General features: G+C 33.9%; 1 protein-coding gene across 1 annotated transcript; it reads left to right on the top strand.

Annotated features, from left to right (window-relative positions):
- On the top strand, positions 1 to 22,867 carry LOC136041040 (putative palmitoyltransferase ZDHHC13). The gene is made up of 4 exons (XM_065725572.1): positions 1 to 89; positions 5,276 to 5,387; positions 12,022 to 12,140; positions 22,315 to 22,867. Exons 2-4 carry the CDS (start codon positions 5,360 to 5,362, stop codon positions 22,516 to 22,518), a joined length of 351 nt encoding a protein of 116 aa, XP_065581644.1. The 5' UTR covers positions 1 to 89; positions 5,276 to 5,359; the 3' UTR covers positions 22,519 to 22,867.
- Positions 22,868 to 26,119: the final 3,252 nt, after the last annotated feature.

Below are 26,119 nucleotides of genomic sequence, written 5' to 3'. Positions count from 1 at the left end.
ACGGTTTTCGCGCTTCTTTCCTTACAATAATCACTATGGCCATTGTTCTGAGGAATCCATAGTTCCCTAAGTCTGGATTTAGGTTTCTGGTAAATTAGTTTTGTTTTTTACCTAATCCTAAACGCAGCGTTTGTTGCACTTTTGATTTTTGGTAAAATTCTAGTTGATTGACTTTTGGCTATCTCAGAAAGGGGTTAAGTTAGGAAAATCAAACTTTCAGGGACGGGTCTAAAGGCTAAAGTTTGTCACGAGAAGGTATTTTTGAGTAACCACCTTCACTTATCCCTCTAGAAGGCCCTGAAATTCACCTACATGACAGGTCTATTGAAATTTTGACAAAACAACGTTTTACCTTAATTTTCAGTTTTCAGTTGCCTTTTCTCTGCCTTTAGTTCTGAAAATGCAATTCCTGTTATTTGAATAGAAGTCTGAGCCATATCAATGTTTTTTTTTTCCAAAATTTAGGAAATGTACTTGCACATCTTTAAAACCCTATAAAATGGAATTGAGCAAAGTTATGAAGCTGAAAACAATTTTGTTGTACTTCAATTAAGCAGAAGATCAATTTTGCAAGGTTTCACTTTTATAACACAAATATTTTTAAAGGTCAGGGCCCTCTAGAGGGGGAAGGAGTGGAGGTAGTTGCTTGGAAATACCTTCCCAGAATATGCTTTATTCTGTAGTCATCCCTGAAAGTTTCATTTTCCTTACCTAAACCTTTCCCAAGATAGCAAGAAGTCAATTAACTAGAATTTTACCTTTTGGTGCTGAGATATTGTAGCATTAGTCCTATTTTTTTTCAAAAATGATGGAAAAGATGTTATTAAGAAAATGTAGTATTATTTTGTGGAGAGCAAGGGATAACTCATATTTTAATTGAAAATTTATCAGTTCTAAGAGTTCAAAAAGTGATTCAATTTGAATTTGTGATAGAAGCAATTACTATATTCTTAAAGAAGATAAAAAAGACAAGTCTTATGTTCACTTTATTGGCAAGTCAGTTATACCCTATGAACTCAGAATGTTTTGAAAATGTGACATTTTTAAGAGCTCCAAAAGTGCTTAAATTTGAATTTATGGTAGAAGCAATTATTATATTCATAAAGAGCATAATAAAAGGCATTGAATAGTATGTTCATTGATAAGTCAGTTATATGAACTGCCATAATTTTACTGCTAACTTAGTGTGGATTTAGGTTATCTATTATGGCACCAAAATTTAAGGCTGAGGTTTTTTATCCATAATTTTTTTGTAGTTTTAAAGAATACATGGTAAAGATCTATATTAGGGGGTATTGAGAAAGAAATAGCCTAGGTTAAGAAAACAATCCTTACCTCATAAAATGCAGAACAGTTGTAGCCACCACACTTTGACTGCAGCTCAATTTTTTTTATTCCCAGTCCCCTGAATATGCTGTTATATAACCTGTATTTTATATTTTTCATGCACTCTGGCAATACATCTCTTTTGGTTTAACATATGTACCCATAAAATGAATCAGTTGTGACAAAACAAGCGTTATGGGTGACAGAATCCATAATTTGGAATGTATCTTCATATTAGGGGGGTTGGGGGTAAACTAAGCTATAATGGTGCTGTATTCTTAATGTGTTAGCCACAACTGTTCTGCATTTATGAAGTAAGAATTTATTTCTTAACATATTTCCTTTGTAGTAGCTCTTCCTGTAAACCTTCACTGAATGCATTAAATGTCAATTTAGGTTATACTATTCTTTTTAATTAAAGTCTTACAAGTCTAGACATTTGTGAAATTTATTTAGATTTAGTTGTAGACCATTAGGCCTAGTAGCCCATTTCTTTTTATTTTATGCTTATTTATTAAATATAACAGTTTAGTCACAACAAATGTAAAAAGGAAATAGCCTAGCATACTTCTGATGGGTATCCATGAACTGAATTTGTGTAAATATATCACTTCATATTATTGACTTACCAATAAAGTGAAAATAGCCTATTATTCAATGCCTTTTTTATGCTCTTTACAAATATAATAATTGCTTCTTTTGCAAATAGAATTTGCACCTAACATTATTATAAATAGTTTTGGCTCTAAGAAAATATAGCATTATTTTGTCAAAAATGACCAAGAAAGCAGCACTAAGAAAATGTAGTATTATTTTGTTGAAAATAACAGATAAGTCATACATTAATTGAAAGTTTGTCATTTTGAAGAGCTCAAAAATTGCTAAAATTTTAATTTGCAATAGAAGCAATTATTGTATTTGTAAAGAGCACTAAAAAGACACCAAGTGCTATGTTCACTTCATTAGTAAGACAATAGGCTAATATCAACTGATATATTTGCCATTATTTTTTTGGGGGGGGTGGCTTACCTGGTCTAATCTGCACTTCTGATGCTGTATAATAGAAATATCAAAACATTAATATAAAAATTGAAGGTAGCTTCCCTCCATATAGGTGCTCACGCTATTTCTATAAGTAAAACCTACTAGTGTAAGTTATGTCACAATTCACAAAATTCATGCTCACAAAATCCACGCAATTTTAGGAAGAGAGCAAGAATTTATATTGAATGTCTTAGCATACTAATAAATTATTAATTTTTTTAATCTAGGGGTGACAGTTGCTCTCAAGTCACCTATTTTTCACCCCTGACAATTAGAGAGACCAAGAAATCTTTTTTTCATGCTGGGTTGCTTATGAAAAAAGTGACAAGGTTTTTAAAAACAAATCCCAATGAAAATTTTCATTTCAGTAGAATGACAAATAGAAATGAAGAATACCAAGGTGTATCAAAATAGCTTTTATCTTATACAAAAGATAGAACTTTACTAGTAGTAGCTTTTTCTTCTATAGTTTATTTGTCAGGGAATTGATAAAAATTATTTAATACTTATCAATAAGGTCATAACAAAGGAATTCTGGTGAGTGACCCTCAAATTGTTGAAATTTCTGTAGTTTTTTTTTATGTTGAAATCTGAATTCAGGAAAATCAATTTAACAAAATGCATAGCCACAAACTGAGTTAGGATATCACCATAATGGATAAACAAAAGGAAGCCTTCTTAACAAAAACAAAGGTATAACAGGAAAGCCCCAAGTTGCAAATAGAATTTGGATTCTTTGTGCAAAATTTTAATTCAAAAAAGACAATATCAAATGCTCTCCTATTTGTTGAAGTAAATCAAGTTCCATAGCAAGGCAGCTAATTATGCAGTAATTTAGGCCTTCTTTTTCAATAAAATTACTGCCTTTACATCTGATTAGCCCAGGCTTGGAAAATTTAATGTAGCATTGATATCAGTCTTATCTTAAGATGTTTCTCACCTATTAAGCTCTGCTGAAGCACTGCTTTATATTGGTATTAATGTCTTTTTTCTTGGAAGTATTGATACTTTGATACAATACCTAAAAGTATTGATGCTTTGGTATAGATACATAAGTATCTCCCAGTGGAATCTAGTCTTAGGCATGTATTCTTTAAAATTTAAACTAAGCAACTAAATCATAGATACATGCAATCTAGGGCAAGTGCCTAACTAGCCAAATCCCTAAAGTTTTGAATGGAGTCTAGGCTGTATTTGGTACTGTTAGGGTGTCATTTTACTCGAGTAGCAGATATCTCATTTGGATAAAGTATCAATGGGAGAATTTAATGGTATTGTTATTTGTTTAATAGTGTTCCCTTCAGAAGATAATTAACTATTACCAATTAAATAACATTCTTGTCTTTGCCCTCTTCTGAATGAAATGCTATAATATCAACATTCTCGTTTTGTAATGTGTAGAAAAATGTATTTTGTAAAATTACTGGTCTGACTACACTTTGTTTTTGTTTGACTGAGACTAATCCAAACTTAAATTTTGCAGTTCTTCTAGGACAAACCCAATACTCATGGGGAGTGACAAATCTGAGAAAATATTATTGTTAAAATTTATCTTATAAATATGGACATTTGGTTCCTTATGTGGATGTGATATAGATGGTTTTGTGTAGTTGAGATGATGGTCATTACAGGGCTATGTAGGTTTGGCTGGCTACTATCTATGAAAACTTCTTATAACATTTTAACTTAAACAAAAGCCACCCTTAATTCCATCCTATTTTAAGTGTTAATTATTCTGCTTCACAACCCTGACCTGACACAAACACTGAAATGTATCCATGATAAAGTATGGTTATAAGTTAAAAACATGGTTCAAACTTTGAGATCCCATGTATGAAATTAGATAGCATTTTCTAAGATTATGTTCAATCTTTAAGTGTGTGCTGGTGATTAGGCTTAACTGTTAAGATAATTTAGACAAAATTCAATGGTTAAATAATGCACTTTGTTCACGGCATAACAGATATCTGATAGTGATTCAACTGTTGAAGTGATCATTAGCTTTCCAAATAATGAATATTTTAGCCATTTCATTTATTGATTTTGTTTCAGAGCAACCTTGTCGCTCTGAAGTGTTAATTAAGGTAATTAAGATAAGGTTTTAAAAATCAGTTTTGTTAATTACAAAAGATAATTTAAACAATTAATTATGAAGGATAATCAATTGTATCATGGATTTAAATTGTAACGAGTTAAATATCAAAATATATTTTATGCCAAAGAATCTGACTCCATTTTGAGGGACTATGGGGTATTATAGTTTTTTATAGGACATGATTGTCTCTTACTAGGTTGCTAGCTGTTACTACAACCCTGGTTAAGTTAAGCTGCACATTTAATTAGCAAGGGGGGATTTTATTTGAATTAATCATTTGTCAAATTAATGAAGATATATATATGTTTTTTTCTTAGTTCTGCTAGTGTTTCAAATATAAATTATGCAAGGAAAAGACAATTAGCTTAGAAAATTGCACAAAAATACTATGAAAAGAGAGATAATCTTGGTCGTAGGTCTATCAAAGATACCCAAGAATTAGATGTGTTGTTTCTTTCCTAAGAATCAAGTGGTAATTTAAACAAATGATTTGTGAAGGATATTCAATCTTTTCATGAATCTAAATTGTAACTTCTTAAAAACGAAGATGTATTCTATGTCACTCAATAGCTAAGAAAATGATACGTTGATAGAAAAATTATTCAAAAAATTTTAAACTCACAATTTTTATAAAACTAATAATTTAAAGTTTTATTATTTATAAAGGTTAATAATTTAACTAATAAACTAATAGCTGATAATTTAACAACCACTGAAATCGTCAGGACAGTTTTTATAAACAAGCACATTCTTGATGTGATTTATGCAAATATAAAAAAATTGCTATTTGTAGTTTGTTTTTTTTTATAGATATGGCCGATTCAAAAAGAGGTCAAGGTGGCAAAGCATCTGCTTAAGCAACATAGAAAGCTGTGGGCGAACTAAAAATGAAGGATGAAAAGTCAATCAGAGACAGATCAAGGCAAGTTATTTTAACTGCAATATACCTGCACAAAGGAGTAAGGGATAGTGAAATGGAGTTGGTGTGAACCCTCCCTCCCATTCAACTTCTCATATTATAGATAAGGTTTCTTATCAATTAGGACCAAACAGGGTGTGCTAAGGACCTTATGTATGAAAATTTTCCCATCCTGAAGCATTTGCATGTAATAATCTAATAATTGCTAAATTGTTTTGTCATTTTAGTTTGTATGAAGTTGGAAAAAAAAAATACAGGAGTTCACAACTCTGAAATTACTTTTTAGGCCCACAAAAGGTGTATTGAATAGTTTCGTTTCAGTTGTAGATTTCCAATTAATTGGTATAAATAATTTTGCATCTATGTGAATACAAAGAACCGTGGAAAACTGTTATGTTTCCTGAGAACCAGATCGAGAAAACAGCATATATTGACATTTCTTCTCATTTAATGAAAGTAAATTTCTGGGATACCAATCTCCTGCAGATAACAGTGAGTTATTAAGATAATGAAAAAGTATGGATAAATCAGCATGGGATGCAAAAATAACATTATCATCTGCAAACATTACAATTTTACAAAGTGGTAATATCTCAGGCAAATCATCTATAAATAGAAGGAATAAGCTCAGTCCAAGGACAGACCCCTGAGGGACCCTACAACTTGTTAAAAAACTTTCCGAACGGATACCATACGTAGACGAAGAGTTTTTTGAGGGAATATTTGCTTCAGTTTCTTGATGATCCCAAGATTGCGAGAGAGATTCAGCTCCACAGCCTGAATTTGGTTTAGAAAGGAGAGGTTTTCGTCCAGGAGTACACCTAGATACCTGGCAAAACCCGTTTTGGGCCGCCTGATGGTTTCTCTAGAAGTTGTAATTTCAGTTATTTCTGGATGAATTGTTCTAATCCTTGAAAAGAATAGCACACACGATTTGTTGACATTTATTACAAATCGATTGGATTCATCCAGACGTAAGTTTCTTCTACGACAATCTCTAGTTTTCTATGGAGTGACGTCATGCTAGAGTTACAGGAGTCCATTGTAGTATCGTCGGCGAATGCCAGCAGCTCACTAGTGTCGTCGTCATTATTTGAAGTGTCTTCACCGCACCAGAGTTTGCAGCTCTGTGAGGTCCTGAAATTGGGTTTCAGAACACGACTTAGGTCATACCATTTCTCTTTCGACTATTTAAGGCGGGTCAAATGTGACGAGGCTCCAATCACTTTTGACTGTTAAAAAGGGCACTTGCACTTTCAATTTTCGATTGAATGAGCCCTTTTCGAGTTTCTCTGACGACTCCTTTGATACAGAGTGCCCTGCTCTAAACAAAATGATTAGCAAAGCTGCAGCTCAGGCAGATGTAGGTTAAGCTAAGTTTTCCAAGTAGAGATGTTCAAAGCTACTCTAAGTATGCCTTTTCATGATTTTTTTTAGCAACTTTTTCCCTGTGTCGATTTAAGAATCTAATGGTTACTTAAGTTTCCTTAGTCTAAATTTCTTTTCTTAAATTTTCTGAAGATTTCTTAAATTTACTGAAGATTTTCATATCAGTAGAATGACAAATAAAAATGAAGCATACCAAGGTGTATCAAAATAGCTTTTATCTTATACAAAAGATAAAGCTGTTAATAATTTAACAACTACTGAACTCGTCAGGACAGTTTTTATAAACAAGCACATTCTTGATGTGATTTATGCAAATATAAACAAATTGCTCATTGTAGGTTTTTTTTTTTTTTTTTTTTTTTTTTTTTTTTTTTTTTTAGATATTACTGATTCACAAAGAGGTCAAGGTGGCAAAGAATCTGCCCAAGCACCAAAGAAAGCTAAGGGTGAGCCAAAAATGAAGGTTGCAGAGTCAGGAGTAAGGGATAGTGAAATGGAGTGTATTGATTTAACAATCTCATGGTTACTTAAGTTTCCTTAGTCTAAATTTCTTTTCTTAAATTTTTCCTAAAGTGGTAAGCATCTTTATGTTCAAAATACAAGCCTGGGATTTTATTATTCAATATAAACAGAATTCACAATAGCAGTAATTCAGGCAAAGGTAGGCCTACTTTAGGCAGGATTTGAGTTTTCCTAAGTATACATATTCTGCACCTTTCGATAAATTTTCCTGGCAGTACTTCACTCTATTGATATGATGACTTAATATTTATTCAACGCTGATAGAACAGAACTCCAGTCAAGACAGGTCAATCTTTACAAAACACGCCACTTTCTCTAATTTTAAAACACTCTTTCTATCTATTAATTCTCTAAAACCAATGGAAATAACAAATCAGAAGAAATAATGAACTTTTGGTAATTGCACAGCAATCCCTCTACTGCTTAATTTGTTCATTCATTGATGCATTATAGAGCTTTTTTGCCAGTTCCTTTCAGCTTAACACGAGACAAGACACAGAGAAGTGACAAAATAGATGGGAAATATATAATTTGGGCTATATATTTCCAAATTAGGAGGCTTGGGGGTAAACTATTTGGACAGTTGGAAGTTAGAAAACAATTGTTATTACAGGATGCGCATAATAATTGTGCCTAACACATTAGGCATGCAAACCACTATACTTCACCCCCACCCCCTAATTTGCAAATATAGCCCAAATTTGTTTCAAAAATAATGTATTTTTATCTTACTTTGGTATATTTCATTAAAATTGAGCATCAGACAACCATAATAGAAGAATGTTAGATAGGGGGTATATCATAAAAGTACCAATCATTCTTTAATATTTCAAAGAAAGCTGTTGAGCTAAATGAACTCATAGGAATAAATTCAAATATAAATATATTATTTTGAAAACCCTTCCATAAAAACTTTATATGCCCCCAAGGCATAGCTTACAGTACCTCTACCTGGGCTCTAGGGGGTTTTATTAGCCCTGGAATTTTTTGTCATTTGATCTTTGGACTATGTCTAACAAAATGGCTATCTGAAACTTTATCAGAAGCATTTGGGTGAAAAGGGGCAGGGTAGCTAGTTACCCTCCAATCACTTTTGACTCTTAAAAACAGTAATAGAAATTCCAATTTATAATCTAATGATCCCTTCTAAAGTTTCTGCTACTATCCCTTCCCTATGAAGTGCCTCGGGCAAAAACAAATAATAAAACAATGAAGCCTTATGGTCTTTACTACAGACAATGCTATAGAGTTGTCTGTTTAAAAACCCTAGGCTTTTCTCCAGCAGCAGTTCTTTTCCTGGGCAGAAATGAGGGAGGGGCAAATGTCCCAAGTTCTTCTAAAGTCTAACATTAAGGTTTATTTTACATTCTTATTGTATACCTACTCCTCCCCCAGGTTATGAGGCCTAAAACCACTACTGTTTTCCTATCTTGGAAATTTCATATTTAATTTATCTTATAATTTACAATAAAAGAGCCAAATTCCATTGCCCAAGATCTCAAAACATTTTCTAAACCTTTTGCTTCTGTCTTATTCAAGTGTCAAATAACATTTACCACATTATAACTCTTTATAAATAAAATGTCAAATACTATCACCCAGAGAACCTAGTCCCTCCCTCCTGTAACTTGATATAATGAGTCTTTGTGAAAGTACAATCCACTAGTACAGCCTAAGAGTTGACATGAAACTACACTGCTTTTGTGTATGTCCAGGCTATCAGCATTTTAAAAACCTAAGTTACACTACTTTTTGAAACTGCTATTTAATGAAGAAATGGATAAAATCCATTGTATTAGAGGTAAACTAACTTAATATTTAGTCTTATGAATTGATAATTTAGATATATCTGTATTTACCTTTCAAGTTGGGAGCTATGGGTTCTGGGTATTAAAGTATTTGTAAATTGGTTGCTTTTGGTGCTAATGGATGCTAGATTTGAAATATTGTTGGTGGGCAAAATCACTCAAGTTAAAAAGATTTCCTCCAAGCAGGGTCGCTATAGGTAGTTGGGCCAATGCATTACTAATTCAATGCAAAGTTATTATTAACCTAACACATTGCAGAAAAATTAGCCTAATCATAGTTGTAGCAACAGCTGCAACCTAGGTCCAAAGCAACCTCCAATAAATGCAACACAAATTATCACATATTTAGGGGGTTGCCCCCTCCTCAATACCTTACTCTTGATGCTAATGTACTTCAGAACTTAAAAAAAACCTTCTTATTCTAATTAAATTACTGTTTAGTTGCAGAAGTTGTTCTTAAGGAATTGGAAAGCTCAACTTTAATGTAAAGACCAAGGTATTGAGGAGGAGAAAACCCCTCTCATACATAAATATTTACTGTTTATTTAAGTTTTATTCTGCACTTCGTTTTAGCTGAAAAAACACTTCTTTTTTTTTATCTAATTTAATATCGTTTTTCAACTGGTGCCAGAAATCCAGCTCCTCTTCATGAAAAATTCTCCTCACTCACAGACAATTCTTAAGATTTAAGTTCCAAAATTCTTCCCAGACAATTCCATCATTGCTGAAATCTCCCAGGAAATGTTGTCTGAAAAATTATCTTAAGCATATTTTTATTTGAAAACGACTAATTTATGAGTTTAAACTACTTTTTTATTTAAAACTACTAAAATCATGTTCGAAATTTACCCTGGATTCAGATAGATTCCTAGGAATCCCTTTAACTCCAGTGGAAAGTTGCTCCAGCAGAGAATTCCACTATTGAAAACTGCCCCCCCCCTTAAAAAACCCCAAGACAATCCCAACCCTGTCAAAAACTTCCCCTGGAACATTTGCACATATTAAATTTAGTTAGCAAAGACATATAAAAAGAGTTTTGTATAGGAATTCTGGCAAATTCCCTAAGCCTAAATTACCCATAAAAAGTCGAGGTTTAATTTGCTAATGGGCTGGGGCAACTTTTAGGTTTATGGTAGTTTATGGCTCATTTTTCACTTTACTAAAATATTACAAAAATGGGGAAGGGGTCAATTTTTATAAATCTTTTGGATAGCTAGATTACTGGTTTTTTTTTTCTTAAAAGAATTCAGTAGAATTGCATTTTCTATTTTTTAGATTGGGTACCCTTACCTTCCCTCCAAATGAAATGTATTCTTTCCATTGAAGAATGCATTTTTAAGAACTATTTTTTACTGAAAATCAAAAAGATAGCTGTTCTCCCTGTGATTGTTGATAAATATATTTTATCATATATGGATTTTTACATTCTTTTTATTATAGCCTGGCTAGTTAATTCAATTCAACTTTCATCTTCAGGGACTTGTACTATTTACAGTTTACAGGACAGATGTATACAATTTTACTGTCTGTAAGGTGGACATAGCCAGCCACCCACTTGATTCACACTAGTGGGAGTAATTTGTTGTCATGAATTCAAAATACCATCTCAGTTTTGACTAACAATTGAAAAGAAAAAATTGTATTTAATATTCGTGAATTTTAAAATAAATATCAAACAATACAAGTTATATTTTTAGAATCAGTAAACAACCAGCTTTCTGTTAATATGTGAAAAAACCTGAAACACTGAAAAGATGTATACATCAAAATAGGATAATTGGTATTCCTGAAGAGGTTCTTAGATGTAAGTCAATGAACTAATGATTTCAAGTGCTTAATCTTGAATAATTTTGGCAATAACTATATTGATGCATAGCTTAGATTCTTAGCTACTAATTGATATATACAATTCTTCTCAATACCTCTTTGGTATCAAGATGTGAGGGTTTTAGTCTTACATAATTTTGTTCAATCAGATACTGATTTTTTACCCTACCCAAGTAGTGCTATTTTTTACTTTTTCATCAAAGTAGTCCTATTTTAACAATTTTTTATCAAAATAGTTATTTTGAATACTTTCTGTGAAAGTAGTGGTTTTTAACACTTTTTGTTAAAAGTAGTAGACTATGTTTTCAGTAATTTTGTTAGAAGTGTTGACTTTTTAAAATTTAACATTCAAAAAATTAAATTACTCATTAGAAATAACTTTTAAGTTGAAATGGAGGACAAAATAAGGAATCTAATGATATCAAAATGCTTTGACCCCAATGGCAACTGCCAATGGTCAAACATAGTCGCCATTGACAACAGGGGCAGATCTAGAGAAAAATCTTGGGGGGGGGCTAGAACCAAGGGTGCCAATATAATTCAAGAGTAATGATAGAGGGGAGGGGTATAGATAACGCTTTCATCTGACCAGTTTGTTTGTGTGAATCTGGTTGGTGCTGATGTAAAATGACAAAGAAACCTCTTTGAAAGCCAATAATGTTTTCCTATAACAGTAAAATACATATTTACAGCAGACACGAGCAGATTCTTTGATGAATAAATTACTATGGCTTCTTTGAGACTTTCTGAATGAGCAGACCAGACTATTTTTTTTTTTTTTTTAGAGTTGGATAAAAAAAAAACAATTAATGGGAAAACCTATAATTTCTAGCTATGGTAGACAAATTAATATACAATGATATGGTCATTATCTATTTATCTACCATAATTTTGGGGTAATAATAAACAAAATATTCGTTGGCTTGTTTGTTTGCACAACCTAATTTAGTTTTGGTAAAAATTCTAATTTTTTTGGGAAGTAGGGCTGAAAAGTTTATAAATAATATCGTGAAATATATGTTGGGTAAATGTGTTTATGATTTGTTTATTTGGCATTAGTTGTTTTGTTATTGCTATTGCTTTACTTTTAGAACCAGCACAAGCAATGTCAATGAAAAACCAGCTCCCGGAAAGACCAGATCTCATCGAGTCGGTCCACAAGAAGGGCTACTCTGCTGAGGTGGTCCCCAAGAAGGGCTGCTGTGCTGAGGTAATTGTTCTATATCTTTCAGTGAAAACTCTTATTTGGACAAGAAGGGGGATTTTTCTTGTATCAAAACGATTGGGGCGAGTTGGAGGGGGGTAATGATCACTAGGGACAACAGAAGTAGTGCGAGGGTTATGCACGGCATCGTGGGGCAAAACTCAAGGAAATTTGAGTACCTTCTGTAGTCTTTTCTGTAACTCCTGAGCAGGTAAGACCATTTCCCCATATGCCACTTACAGTTATCTAAGGTAGAGGAGAAAAACAAAGAAGAAGAACTAGCATACTTACAGGAACACTAGAAAAGGAAGAACTAGAGCAACTAAGTTCTAAAACTTGGTCAATCTACCTGAGATTTTAGGCAGTGGACTGGATGCTTGTTTTCCTGTGATTTTCTACAACTTAATGCTCATGTGTCAGTTCTAAAACTTTGTCATCCTGCATGAGACTCTTGATTGGCATACCTATGTAAAAGCTAACATAGAAGTATTTGTCTAATAAGAGAGTCATGGCTACTCACACCGTTTACCAAAACACTTAAGAAACTATAGGTGTCCCCATTTGCCTGTGTGTCCAGGGGACTTGTTGGTTATATGTTGAACCTAAAACATGGTAGTCCACTTGAGACATTAAGTGGGTTATCCTGTTAGGTCTTGGTTACTAGTTTGCCTGTAAATCCATGTGAATTCAGTCCCCTTTTATTGTAAATCCTTGCTTACTTTAGATAAAGTCAACTTTTCAGTGTTTTTTTAAGCTACTATATTCTATAATTCAATCACCAGCATTGAACAACAATTATTACCTTTTATGGTGTAGTTCAAACTGGAATGTGGGCATTTAAACATACCCTTTGGTCAAGTCTATATAACAATGTTTTGATGTGTCTTATCTGAAGGCCTTTAAACAGGGGTAAATAAAGATGAGAAGATAGAACTTTAGGGGTTTCTCACTCAAAATTACAATTTGGTGCTGGTTATCCTTACCAATTCTTCATTATTTATACAATAAAATTTTTTTTTAATTATTAATAGGTAGTTTCGTGTCTGTATGCTACTTATTCTCCCCTTAATTTGATTCTTTTTTTTAATTGATTCTTTTTTTTTTGGAGGCTTTAAATGATAACAAAAGTTTGTTGTTAACCTCTATACATAACTTAGAGAGGTACATAACATAGTAAATAACTATATGTAATAATAATGCCCTTAGAGAGATGTAAAAATAAAAATAAAAGCCATGGTATATGCTTTCTCTGAAGTTTGTGCCATTACAAGAACAAGCAGCTTAAATGTAATTAAATAAAAAAAACAAGTTTTTTTTTAGCTGAAAGTAAGGAGCAACATTAAAACTTAAAACAAACAATTATTAGTCTGTATATGAGGGAGTTTACCCCCTTGTCAATACCTTGCCCTTTACGCTAGAGTTTGAATTTTTTTCTAATTCTTTAAGAATGACCTTTGAATCACAAAGGCCATTTAATTAGAATACATAGCTCTTTTGAAAGTACTAAAAAATACTTTAGCATAAAGAGTGAGATATTGATGAGGGATTGAACCCCCTGATATACATAATCATTTTTGTTCATTGTAAGTTTTGATGTTGCTCCTTACTTTCAGTTGAAAAAACTAGTTTTTTTATTTTATTTCTGGTCCTTCTTTATATAAGGCTGGGAAATCTGATGGCCCCTTCATGGAAAATCCCCTTTTCCTATGAAACTTTTCTCCATGCAAATATCCTCCAACATAGCCCCTACCCCCCCCCCACCAGAAAAAGTCTCCCTGAAGACGTCTGTATACTTTGCAATAATCAATGTTATAAGTATATAATGTGTAAAATTCACTGCTTCCAGCCATTCCCCAGAGACTTGGGGGGGGGATAACTTTATCCTCCAAGTGTGTGAAGGGGCCTAGTTGCCCTCCCATTTTTTGGTCACTTTAAAAAGGCTCTAGAGCTTTTAATTTCCATTTGAATGAGCCATCTTGCAATATTCTAAGACCACTGGGTTGATACAATCACCCTGGAAAAAACAACAACAAATAAACACACATCCATAATCTTTCTTCTGGCAAAAAACATGAAATTCCACATTTTTTGTAGATAAGAGCTAGGAACCTCTACTGTACTAATGCCAAAAGAAGCTAATTAAAAAAAAGAAGCAAAATCAGTAAACTTTTATATTTAGTCTAAGGCTACATTTGGCCTGTTGTGGGGGGGGGGGGTAGTGTGTTGACAGTGATTATTATGCTGAAAAAAGTATTGATCTGCAATTCAAATGTTATGTTACTCTTTTCTATCTGATTTCTGTCCTATAGAAATATTAATCCTAAAATTGGTTCATGTATGAAAAAAGGCCAAAGTCAGGTGCAAAAACAAGAAGTAGATACCACCATTTGGCTCCCTATTTAATACTCTTTCAAAATATGATACATAATGTCCAGTGCTGTTATTGTGGCTTAGGCCATAAAGCCACATTGCTTCAATACCATACCCAAAAAGAAAAAAAAAATTATTGGTGAGAAGAACTAATATTTGATTTCCCATCCTTACCATACTAGCTGTTTGATTCTCCCTTTCCTAATTATGTCCTCCAGCTTAATATTAAATTTGTGAAATGCCTATCTCATATGTATCTTATCTTGGTGAGACCTTCTTCCACTAGATGCATTCCTTGTTTTCACAACCAACTAACATTTTTTGGAAACTTTGGAAATCTATGCTTCCTGTTATTGTGAGAAGATTCTCTATGGGGGCCTTAATAACTATTTTCATTTTAGGCCTATTAAATTGCACGAGATGGTTAGTCAGAATGGTGTTAAACTTCAGAATTACTGCCTTCGTTTACTTATATCCTACCTTTATATAGGCTCAGAATGTGTAGCCCAGCATTTATGTGCACAATTCAGATGTCAGATTGGTATAACAAGCACACAAATCTACTTGAATTCATCCAACAATCCTTTATTTATAATTAGACTATTTGAATGACTTGAGGCCTAACCAAAGGGCTGCTGGAAAGTATGGGGCTAAAATTGCAATTTTGAGTGAATTCAATAACCCTAATTAGATAATCTGATTATATTGAAAAAAACCTCATCAATTTGATGATTCCAACACATGATCTTGTATTGGTGCCATGTTATCACTGATTACCATTATTGGAATGATTCTTATATAATCATGAGCCAAATGAGTGTCTGAAATGCCACAAGACTTTAAAAATATATTTGTACCTATGATATGGGGAGGGGGTCTGAACAGCCCTGGAATTCTTTAGGCTAACTCAAATTTATTGCTGAAGGCTTCGTTTCCCCCTTTTTTTGTAACTAGTGACTTTGACTTATGTACCTTCTTAGTTTAGTTTAGGACAGTCATGTTATCACTGATTACCATTATTGGAATGATTCTTATATAATCATGAGCCAAATGAGTGACAACATTTTTATAGGGTACCTATGAAAAGAAGGGGGTTGTAGAGCTCTGCAATTATATACTGGTCCAGATTTACTAATAGGCCCACAAGGCATGGGCCTTAGGGCACAATAAATTATCATTGAGTTATGTTTTCTAGCAAATACTGGACTGATGTGATTTATTGTAAAAGTACCAGGTGTACTCAGCTGTTGCCTTCTATTCATTTAAAATTGATTTCAAAACAACACAAGAATTCCATGGCCACTTCTAAACAGTCAGGTGTCTCCCAAGAATTGCAACTTGGGGTTTGGTTTTCTCTTCTCTCTTGTATAAATTTTGGTTCATCTGTTGTGATCTGCCCAATGTTTGCACTATACCAGAATTTTTTGGGACTTCTCCAAAAATACTTGGGCCTAGAAATGTCATAGCTTTAAACCTGGTCAAAATTATATAAGCTTGGGCCTTGAATAGGTTTTGACAAGGTTTAACAAGCCCAAATATCCACTCAAATTTGTTGTGAAGCCTAGTTCCAGTTCCAAAGATTGTAGGGAGGTATATGGACTAACAACAAGTCCTTTCACCTCTTTGACTTCTTCTCCAGAAAAACTAGCTACTGGAAGCACTATTCTCCTCCAGTCTGCAAACAATGGATATATACGATTATGAACAATAATACACTGTTATTGATTGTGGGAAGTGCGAGTACCTGAGCTACCTGTCCCCAGCAGTTTAAGGCACTAGGCAAGCCGGTACCAATACGGCTCTTCCTACTCATTCCCGCTCTTTTCTGCACAATCAAAAACTATGGATAAATTGCGTCCCTTTAAAAATTGACTTCTTCAAGCTTTAATCATTATTAAACAATATTTCTCTTCTTTAAGGTATCAATTGCTGTCTTAAATATCTTACGATCAATTTCCCATGGCGGTTAGAATCCAGGATAGCTGTATAAGTATTTGGAATCTTAGCCAAGGAGCAGATTCGCTTAAGAGCAACAGTCTCCTCACTCTGAGCCTGACAATCAAATAAAATATGGTGGATTGTTTCCTCTGCTGAAAAGCAGATTCGGCATAAAGTGGAATGATGTAGCTTCCAATTAAATAACAAGCTATTTAGAAGTAGGGCACCTGATTTCAGCCGGTAATATAGCACTGTATTTAATCTTGTATGAAATGGAAATAGCATTAATTTACTGTGATTAACTTTGGATCTTTGCCTGATAATATCTCGTGAATTGAGGTCAGAGGAAGGACTAGGAGATAACAAGGAAGCCTTTGCTGCTAGAGAATCAGCCATATCATTATATTTTATACCTTTATGACTAGGAACATGTTGAAAATAAACTTCATTTTCTATTAATTCTATTAATATTTTGGATCAGTAGTAATGCTGATTTAGAGTCGGAGAGACAGAGTATATTTTCAGATTCCATGTTATAATTTATAAGTGCATCCAAGGCCAGGCGGATGGCACATAATTCAGCAGACAAGATAGAAGATCCCAATGGAAGAGGAGAATAAATATTCAAATTCAGGGATGGGATACATGCTCCTGCTCCAGCTGTTTCCCTCTGGACAGATCCATCTGTATATATTTTTCTATAGTTGGGGTAAGCCTTTGAGATGTGTTCACCCAAAATAGTCTGGATCTCATAATTAGGAATCAAATCTTTACTAATAGAGATAAGTTCTATTTGACAGCTTGGAGGACTCATTTCCCATGGGGGGGGACTCAGTAAAGGGATATGCATAAAGCGAATGTTGATTCCAGTTTGGGACCTCCAGTTGAAACTGATTCCATGATGAATGGGCATTGGGACAGGCTGACTTCTCAGCGCATGCTTGGTTCCATAAGCCTGGATTTGCGAGAAATACTTTATCCTTAGACTAGAAGCTCTTTCACTTAGGGACACCAATCCCGACAGTATTCTTAACTTTGACAGAGGAGTATGTTTATGCACACCCAAAGCTATTCGAATAGCAGAATTTTGTAAAGATTCAAGGATTTTGAATGAGGATGGGAGACGAGCTGAAAAAAAATTGAATCCCATATTCTATATTTGAACGAATATATAATTTGTAAAAATCCAAATTATTTTTGGGTGACATCCCCACTTACTTCCAGCAAGTCTTTTTAGAATACAAAGTCTCTGAATAATCAGAGATTCCAAAGAATTAATATGTTCATGCCACTGCATTTTAGAATCCATTAATAAACCAAGTAACTTCACTGAATTGCAATATGGGATCTCCCTTGAGAAAATTGTCAGTGGATTAGGAGGATCTAGAGTACCATTAGTAAATATAATGGCTTTAGTTTTACTGATTGAGATTGGGAAGTCAAATGCTAAAGAGAATCTCTGGACTAAACTTATATCCTGTTGAATAAGACTTTGAAGAAGGCCAATATCCCTTCCTGACTTCCAAATAATCAAATCATCTGCATAAAGGCCAAATGATGCATGAGATACTTGAAATTCAGAAACATACAAGTTGAATAGAAGAGGACTCAATATTGCACCTTCAGGAAGTCCTCTCGGGGCATTGCTCACTTCTAGACTGATTTACTTGAACGTAAAAATATCTATCAGTTAGAAAAGACTTTATAAAACTTATAAAAGGATACGGGAAGTCAAGATTTATTAGGATTTCCAATAATTTATTGTGGACTACATTTCCATAGGCATTCGACCAGTCAAACAGAACAGCCATTGTGACATGTCTTATTTTGAGAGCGTTACAAACATCAATTTCTAGCCGGGTAATGTTGTCTAAAGAGCTATGTTCTTTTCTGAAACCTGTTTGTTCACTAGGAAAGAGATTGTTGACTTCAGCAAACCACTCAATTCTTGATAAGAAAAGCCTTTCCAGGACTTTCCTAAAGGAAGGTAATACCGATATAGGACGGTAAGACTTGAGATCATTAGATGAATAAGAAGGTTTTAAAGCTGGGAATACCTGAGCAATCTTCCAGGCATCTGGGAACTTTTGACTTGACCAAATAAAATTATAAAGACTTAAGAGGGCTGCATGGACCACCTTTGGGGACTCAAGAATCCACTTCATATAAATACCATCATAACCTGGGGAAGACTTGATGTTAAGAGAATTAAGTGCTATACAATATTCATCTTGGGAAAAAAGGTTTCATCAGAGTACCCTTATAAGAACAGGTAAGAGGGTGATTACAAAAAGGGGGTCGGCTGGGATGAAAATCTGAGAAATCATTTTTAAAAACATCGGTAAACAGATCTGCCTTCTTTTTATCTGAGACAATTGGATATCCATCCTGAATGATATCAAAGCTACGGTCATCATTAGGCTGCTTTCCACTATTTAGTTGGCTAATGAAATTATGGACCTTTGAAATTGGGGTTCTAAAACTGATACTTGAGCTGAAATTCAGCCATGTACTCTGTTTAGCTCTCCTACAAATTAGTTTCACCTTAGCACATGACTGCTTATAAGAGATTGCTGTTGACTGAATGGGTGCTTTTGAAACATTTTACGAGCCTTTCTTTTTGCCAGAACTGCAACCCTACACTCATCATTCCACCAATTCTTGGGTATTTTGGAGCCATAGTAAAAATGTACCCTAGTCATTGGAATTGCCAATTTAGCTGACTCCAGCAGGATTGATCTCAAATTAGACTCAATGGCATTAATATCAGAATTAGGAGAAACAAAGGAAAAATCTACTTCATTTAATATCTCACGAAAAAGGGACCAATTACCTTTGGAGTTGATAAATGTAGGGACGTAGGGTTTGGGAGTGTAGCATAAATCTTGAAATGATGTAAGAATTGCACAATGATCAGATTGAAGAGACGAAACTTTTACCATCTGAACTAAATTATAATATGAAGAAGGACCTAGAAGCAAATCTATAGTTGAGAAAGAGTTAGAAGAAATATTATATCTGGTCTTAAAGTCAAATGGAGTGAAAATCAAGGTGTCAGGAAAATTGGACAATATGTACTCTATTCCTCTTCCTGCTTTGTTGCTACCAGCTGATTGTTCCCAGAGAGGACTATGGGCATTAAAATCACCAAAAATAAAGGTATTATTACCTGATAATTCTGTTTCCAAGATACTTTGGATGTCCTTACTACCACATGGATTATAAAAGGATTATATGGCAAGATGGTTACCATTGGCTAAGGTAATTAATATACCTACAACATCTATTTCATCCCTGTAGATAGTTAAGGGTTGAGGGGAGTGTTGGATTGAAACATGAACAAAAATTGTCACACCCCCTCCCTTTCTGTTAGTTGATCTATCTTTCCTGTAGCACTTGTACCCAGGCATTTTGATTTTCTTGTACTGATGAAGATTAGTCTTTTGTAGACAAATAATTCCGATTCTATTATCATTTGCACATTGGATAAGATCAGTAAGTTTATTTGAATTTAAAGAGACGCAATTCCATTGTAGTATCTGGAGCTTAGTTAACATAGGAAGGGTTGAATAGGTGACATGCATGATATTTTGAGAGAATGGATGATAATACTGTTCCTATTTTGTTGAAAATAGAATTGGAAAAGTAGTGTTCTGTAATTTCTTTTGTTAAACCGGCTTTTTTATCTTTAGCCATATTTGATTGTAATATTAGGTCCACTGATGCAACATATTTAATTAAATTAGTAATATGAGGTCCAACTCTATCTTGCATAGTGATGGCTTGAGTAGAAATACTAGGAAAAGCAGCCACTCTTTCAGACCAAGATTTAGGATTAGTTTTAGATTGTTGAGGGATGGACTAGTTTCAGTCATCTTGGGTTGCTCCTTAGCCAACAGAGGGTAAGAAGTCTCAGTAGGAGGTATGGGTGCTTGATTTGGGTTGTTCTTGTGGACCTGTAGCCAGGGTTTTTGAGGAAGGGCTAAATTCCCTTCCTTGGCCTCATTAACTCTTGGACCTGATGGTACTTTGGACAGCTTGGCCAGCTCCATTGCAGCTATCGGGAAAGGGACATTTTCTTGAAGAGCAATCTTTAAAACTTTAGCTCGTTGAACATATTTAGGACATGAATTGTGATCTGTTGATTGATGTCTACCATCACAGTTTGTACATTTAGGCACTTAAGTGAATCTACTTTCTGTAGACAAGGAGTGATTACCAAGGCAATTAGGGCACCCTGGTTCAGAAGAAGAACAATACTTAGATGAGTGACCAAGCTTAAAACATTTTGAGCATTGAAGAGGTTTTTCTTGGTATATTTTATGAGCTTTTTGCTGACCAAAAAGGAATACCGAGTCAAATTGGGAACTAGCAGGTAAGATAAAGAGGAAACTCTTACTGCTTGTTGTTCCCTTAGAATCTAGCCTGCCCATACGATGAACATTCAGAACCTCCAGCATTTCCCCCTTATTGTTCATAAGACCATCTTTCAAGTCATCATTTGACAGTTCCAATGGTTTGTTGTACAGTACTATTTTCTGAGAATTTTTCAGGGTTGGTTCCCACCATTCAGGTGTAACAGGGATATTGCCAATTTTATATAGGCTAATTGCTTTGCAGGCTTCATTTCTGTCTAGAAACATAACCGTTAGTGAACCATCTCTGTTCACATTCACAGTCAAGCTGCATCTAAAAGTTTTGAAAAGATTCATTCTAATATTAATAATATTTTTGATAGAGAAAGATTTATCGTTTACTGTTGGAGTAAAGAGGATAATGGGTTTGTCCTTTATCTCCACTGCTGGAACTGAGTTTGAGAGTCCCATTATTTCAGGAGGACTCATAGAAGGCTTTTTTTGTTTCTGTTTTCTGTCCACTGTCTGAAAATCCTCATTTAGCAGGTTGTCAGTTTCAGAGATTGGTGACTCAGAGACAGTAATCATGGTTTCATTCAGGCTATCATCATTGGATACTGGAGATACAACAATAGGAATACCCGCTTCTGATAACCAATTAGATGCTTGGCCCCCTTCCCTGAGGGGACTAGAAGAGCTTCTAGCCCTGAGGGGGCTAGAAGCCTTTGTTCTCAAGTAGATTATTTGAATAATGCTGGGAAGTAAGTGGCTAGAATTACAACTTTTGCCCTTTTTTTTAATTAGTGACTTTAAACACCTTTCAATGCCAACTTTGATGGAAATTAAACATCATATGTGATACATGCACTTACAATATATCTATTTAAGACAGTTGTCTGGTCATTTAAGACCAATACCTAAATTTCCATAGAATTATCTAGACCAATCACCAGTTAAAAGAGACACCACGTGTCTGCATTTGTAGGGGGGGGGGAGTGTATTCATGTTTTTTGGATCTTATCACTATTCTGATTGATTTTTTTCTGTTCTGATTGAATTTTTAATTCAATGTCATGCAGGGACATAAAGGGCAGGTGTCTGATCTCCAATCATTTTCAGCCTTAAGAAGGCCACTAGACCTTTTTATTTGCAAAAGGATAAAGACTCCCCCTACTTCTTTTGATTAGCTGTTCTATATGATCAGCTTGGAAAATATAATTGGCAATATATGGAAGACCCCATCATTACTAAGTTCATGGTATTGTAGTGAGTATTATGAAAGTGAAGCATGTCAATGTTGAAAATTTTTGAAAAAATAAAAAATCACGCTCTTTTTTAAAATAGTTTTTAAAAACCATAGTTATTCATAACTCATAATGACCAATAAACATAATTAGTGTATGTCATTATTACTTCTTCAGTGTACCAATAGGCCTATCAAACTAAAGGCCTGTTTTATGTGCATGATATCAATGTATTAATTTGGTTTTATTTGCTGCTTTTTTGTGTTGTTTTAGTGTGGAGTCCTTGAAAGATGCAAACAGCTTGTGGAGGCAGGTTATAATGTAAACAAAAGAGATTTAGAAAATCTTACTTTACTTCACTGGGCATCACTTAACAACAGAAAAGAAATTGTGAATTACTACATATCCCAAAATGCAGTAGTTGATGCTGTTGGTGGAGTTGTGAGCTCTACCCCTTTGCATTGGGCAATCAAGTAAGTTACTTCACTGGGCATCAGTTACTAATAGAATAGAAATTGTGAAATTCTACATATCAGAATGCAGTAGTTGATGCTGTTGGGGGAGATTTGAGCTCCTCAACTTCTTATAGGTTCACATATCTCAAACATTAGGAAGAGAATGGAAGGTTTTCTAGATTGATTAAAATGTTAAATATTGGCAAAATTAGGTTTTAGGATTGCCAAAGTTTGAAAAAGAGTTTTTTTCAAACCAAGAAAAAGAATTTCTTGGTTTTCCCTGCAAAAGGCATCAAGGAAGATTTCAGAAGTAGAGATTATTGATCAGTAGACCTAAACTAATTACTTCTGTAATTCTGCTCCCAATAGAAAGTGACTGAAACAGTGTGAGCTAAGTAAAACTTAATTTGGATATGCTTTTTAATCTGGTGTATAATCTGTATTTATCTTTGGTAATAAAATTGTAGGAATTGTTTTATGAACCAGATTTCAGTATGGAATTAGAATGAGGATAACCTGCCAGGCTATTAATTTGATTCTGAGGCTTTATTTAAATAATATAAATAATTTTCATTCTAGTCTTAATTTCTAAAGTTGTTAATCTTAATCTAAGTTTCTTGTTGTCCTATTTCTAGTTTCTTAATTTCTCGAATCATAGTTTCCTAATTCTAATATTAATTTCTTAGTGTCTAGCTTCTTAAATTTGAATTTCTTAATTCTTATATAAACATCTGCATTTCTATTCATAGAATTCTTCAGTTTGCATAAGACGTAGAAATGGGTGACAAAATATGTTTTGTGGATATTTTGATTATTTTTACAAATATCATTTTTCTCTTTTAAGAAAACCCATAAAAAAACCGATACTTTGTTTTATTTATAATCTTAATTTCCTAGTTAAATGAGCTACTCTTCCTTAGTTGGTCATGTTCTAATTACCTCCTAAGAGCTGGATCTTCAAAAAGAGTTAGAATCAACTGGGGGGCATTCTTTAAGAAATGTTAGCCACTTTCATTGATATTATAATTTCTGTAAAGAAAATCAGGCATCTTGCTTGAATCCAAACACAGGTTATACAGAAGTTCAGGAAATTAGGGTCAAATTGGAAACTGTCTAAATGTTATTTCATTGAACAGAAATGATTTATCTGTTATTATTATAAGTAGTCTCAGTTTTATTTATCTCCTTTGCTTGGGCAACTCATCAATAAAGATCAAAGATCATGGAAGAGTTTCTACACTGTACTCAAAGGGAGATGCATCAAATACCATTACTAAAAAAAGTATTTATATCTGTAGGACCGATCAAATTTTTAAGAAATCTTGCAAGAGCATAGGGAGGTTTAGAAAAAGCCTTGAAGTTGGCTGGCAACCCTGATTTGTTTTGGATTGTTTTCATGGAAAGCCTTTTTTGTCAGTTTTAGCTGAAATTCTGTGAGGCTCTCAAGGAAGTTCAAAGGCTTCCTGAAGCCCCTTAAATTTGACTTTATTGATGTTTTGTTTTCAGGAAACTTGGTTTTGTAGTTTTTTGAAAACTTGTGCAAAATATTGCATACCTTAACTTTTTTTCTAATCATCCTCTGCAATGTAGTGGATTGTTCTCTTAATTTACATTGGCTATTTAACTTGACTGTAATTGGGGGATACAGCTATACAGCAGCATAGGGAGTTGACAAATTGCTATATATTTCACATATTGCTTCTTATTATTTCGTGGGAATTCTCAATTTTAGCTGAAAATTTTTGAGGCTTTTGAGTAAGTTAAAAGGATTGCTAGGGCTCCTTTAATTTGGTTTTATTGATTTTTTTCTCTTTTGTTTTAATCTTCAAGTTGGAAATTCGGTCTAATAGTTTATGAAAGCCCATACAAAATAATGCATACCTTAACCTTTTTTTTCTAATCATCCTCTATGAGCTCGTGGATCATTCTCTATATTTACAGTTATTGTTTAACTTGGCAGTGATTAGTAGATCATTTGCAACTGCATAGGGAGTTTATAGAAATTGCTAAATATTGCATCCTGAAAAATTTGCATCAACTTGAACAAAAAGATGCATCTTCTGATTCAATTGTCTGCTGTTTTCAAAAGTAACCTCATTATAATGAACCTACTTTAACTCAGGAAGAACAAAGCAAAAGTTTTAAATTTGACTAGGAATCCTGAATCTGAACTAGGCATCCTGAATATTAGGAATTGTTTGAATGAATACCCCTCTTTTTTGGTTTTGGCATAACTCTCTTGGAGTAAAGGTGCTACTGTTCTTTACAATTAGATCACTAAGATATTTGTCTTACCTGTAAACTGGAACTCAATTTATAGTTTACAGAAAACCTAAGCAATATATATATATATATATATATATATATATATATATATATATATATATATATATATATCTATATATATAAAAATAAGTTGTCTGTCTGTCTGTCTGTGGATCAGGTGACGTCATGTTTCTGTGTCGGCTGACGTCATGAAATTAGTTGTCAGGTGACGTCATGTTTCTGTGTCGGCTGACGTCATGAAATTAGTTGTCGTCATTTTTGCTTTGACGGTGACGTCATTCAAGATATATAAGACATATGTTCACGTAGAAATCTATTAATGTTTAAGTTTACAATGACTGATGAAGATGCTCAAAGAGTCTATGCCAAAAAACTTGCTGCTGATAGAGAAAGTCAGAAAAGAAAGCGTGCCGAGGAACTACCAGAGCAACGCGAAAGCAGACTTGCTGCTAAAAGAGAAAGTGAAAAAAGAAGGCGTGCCGAGGAATCAAAAGAACAGCAGGGAAACAGTCTTGAGGCTGATAGAGAAAGAAAGAACAGAAAGCGTGCCGAGGAATCAAAAGAACAGCAAGGAAACAGGCTTGAGGCTGATAGAGAAAGAAAGAACAGAAAGCGTGCCGAGGAACTACCAGAGCAACGCGGAAGCAGGCTTGCTGCTGATAGAGAAAGTAAGAAAAGAAAGCGTGCCGAGGAATCAGAGCAACCTGAAAGTTATCGCCTGGCATTCAGGTACAACCCAGTCGATGATTATAGCTTGAGTAGATGTGTTCAAATCGGGACAATGTTTAAAATTTGTCCCTATTGCAAGGCCTTGAAAACCTTTTGCTTCTGTCTTATTCAAGTGTCAAATAACATTTACCACATTATAACTCTTTATAAATAAAATGTCAAATACTATCACCCAGAGAACCTAGTCCCTCCCTCCTGTAACTTGATATAATGACTCTTTGTGAAAGTACAATCCACTAGTACAGCCTAAGAGTTGACATGAAACTACACTGCTTTTGTGTATGTCCAGGCTATCAGCATTTTAAAAACCTAAGTTACACTACTTTTTGAAACTGCTATTTAATGAAGAAATGGATAAAATTCATTGTATTAGAGGTAAACTAACTTTAACTAACTTAATATTTCAACTTTGGCCTAAGAGGGTTCCCTGGGGTACACCATTATAAATTTAGAGGAGATCAGAGTATCTCCACATCCAATGAGATGGATGTGTCTGTTTTTATTGCATAGCAGATCAAATCTTGGTGTAATGTTTGAAACTGCTGGACCTAAGACCTCTTCCAAATTTTTTTCAACATTTTTTGCAATAAAAGTTTTACGATGAATTT

Source organism: Artemia franciscana, chromosome 21 (genome assembly GCF_032884065.1).
Source record: "Artemia franciscana chromosome 21, ASM3288406v1, whole genome shotgun sequence".
Taxonomy (NCBI): Eukaryota; Metazoa; Arthropoda; class Branchiopoda; order Anostraca; family Artemiidae; genus Artemia; species Artemia franciscana.
This window is presented reverse-complemented; position numbering and strand designations above follow the sequence as displayed.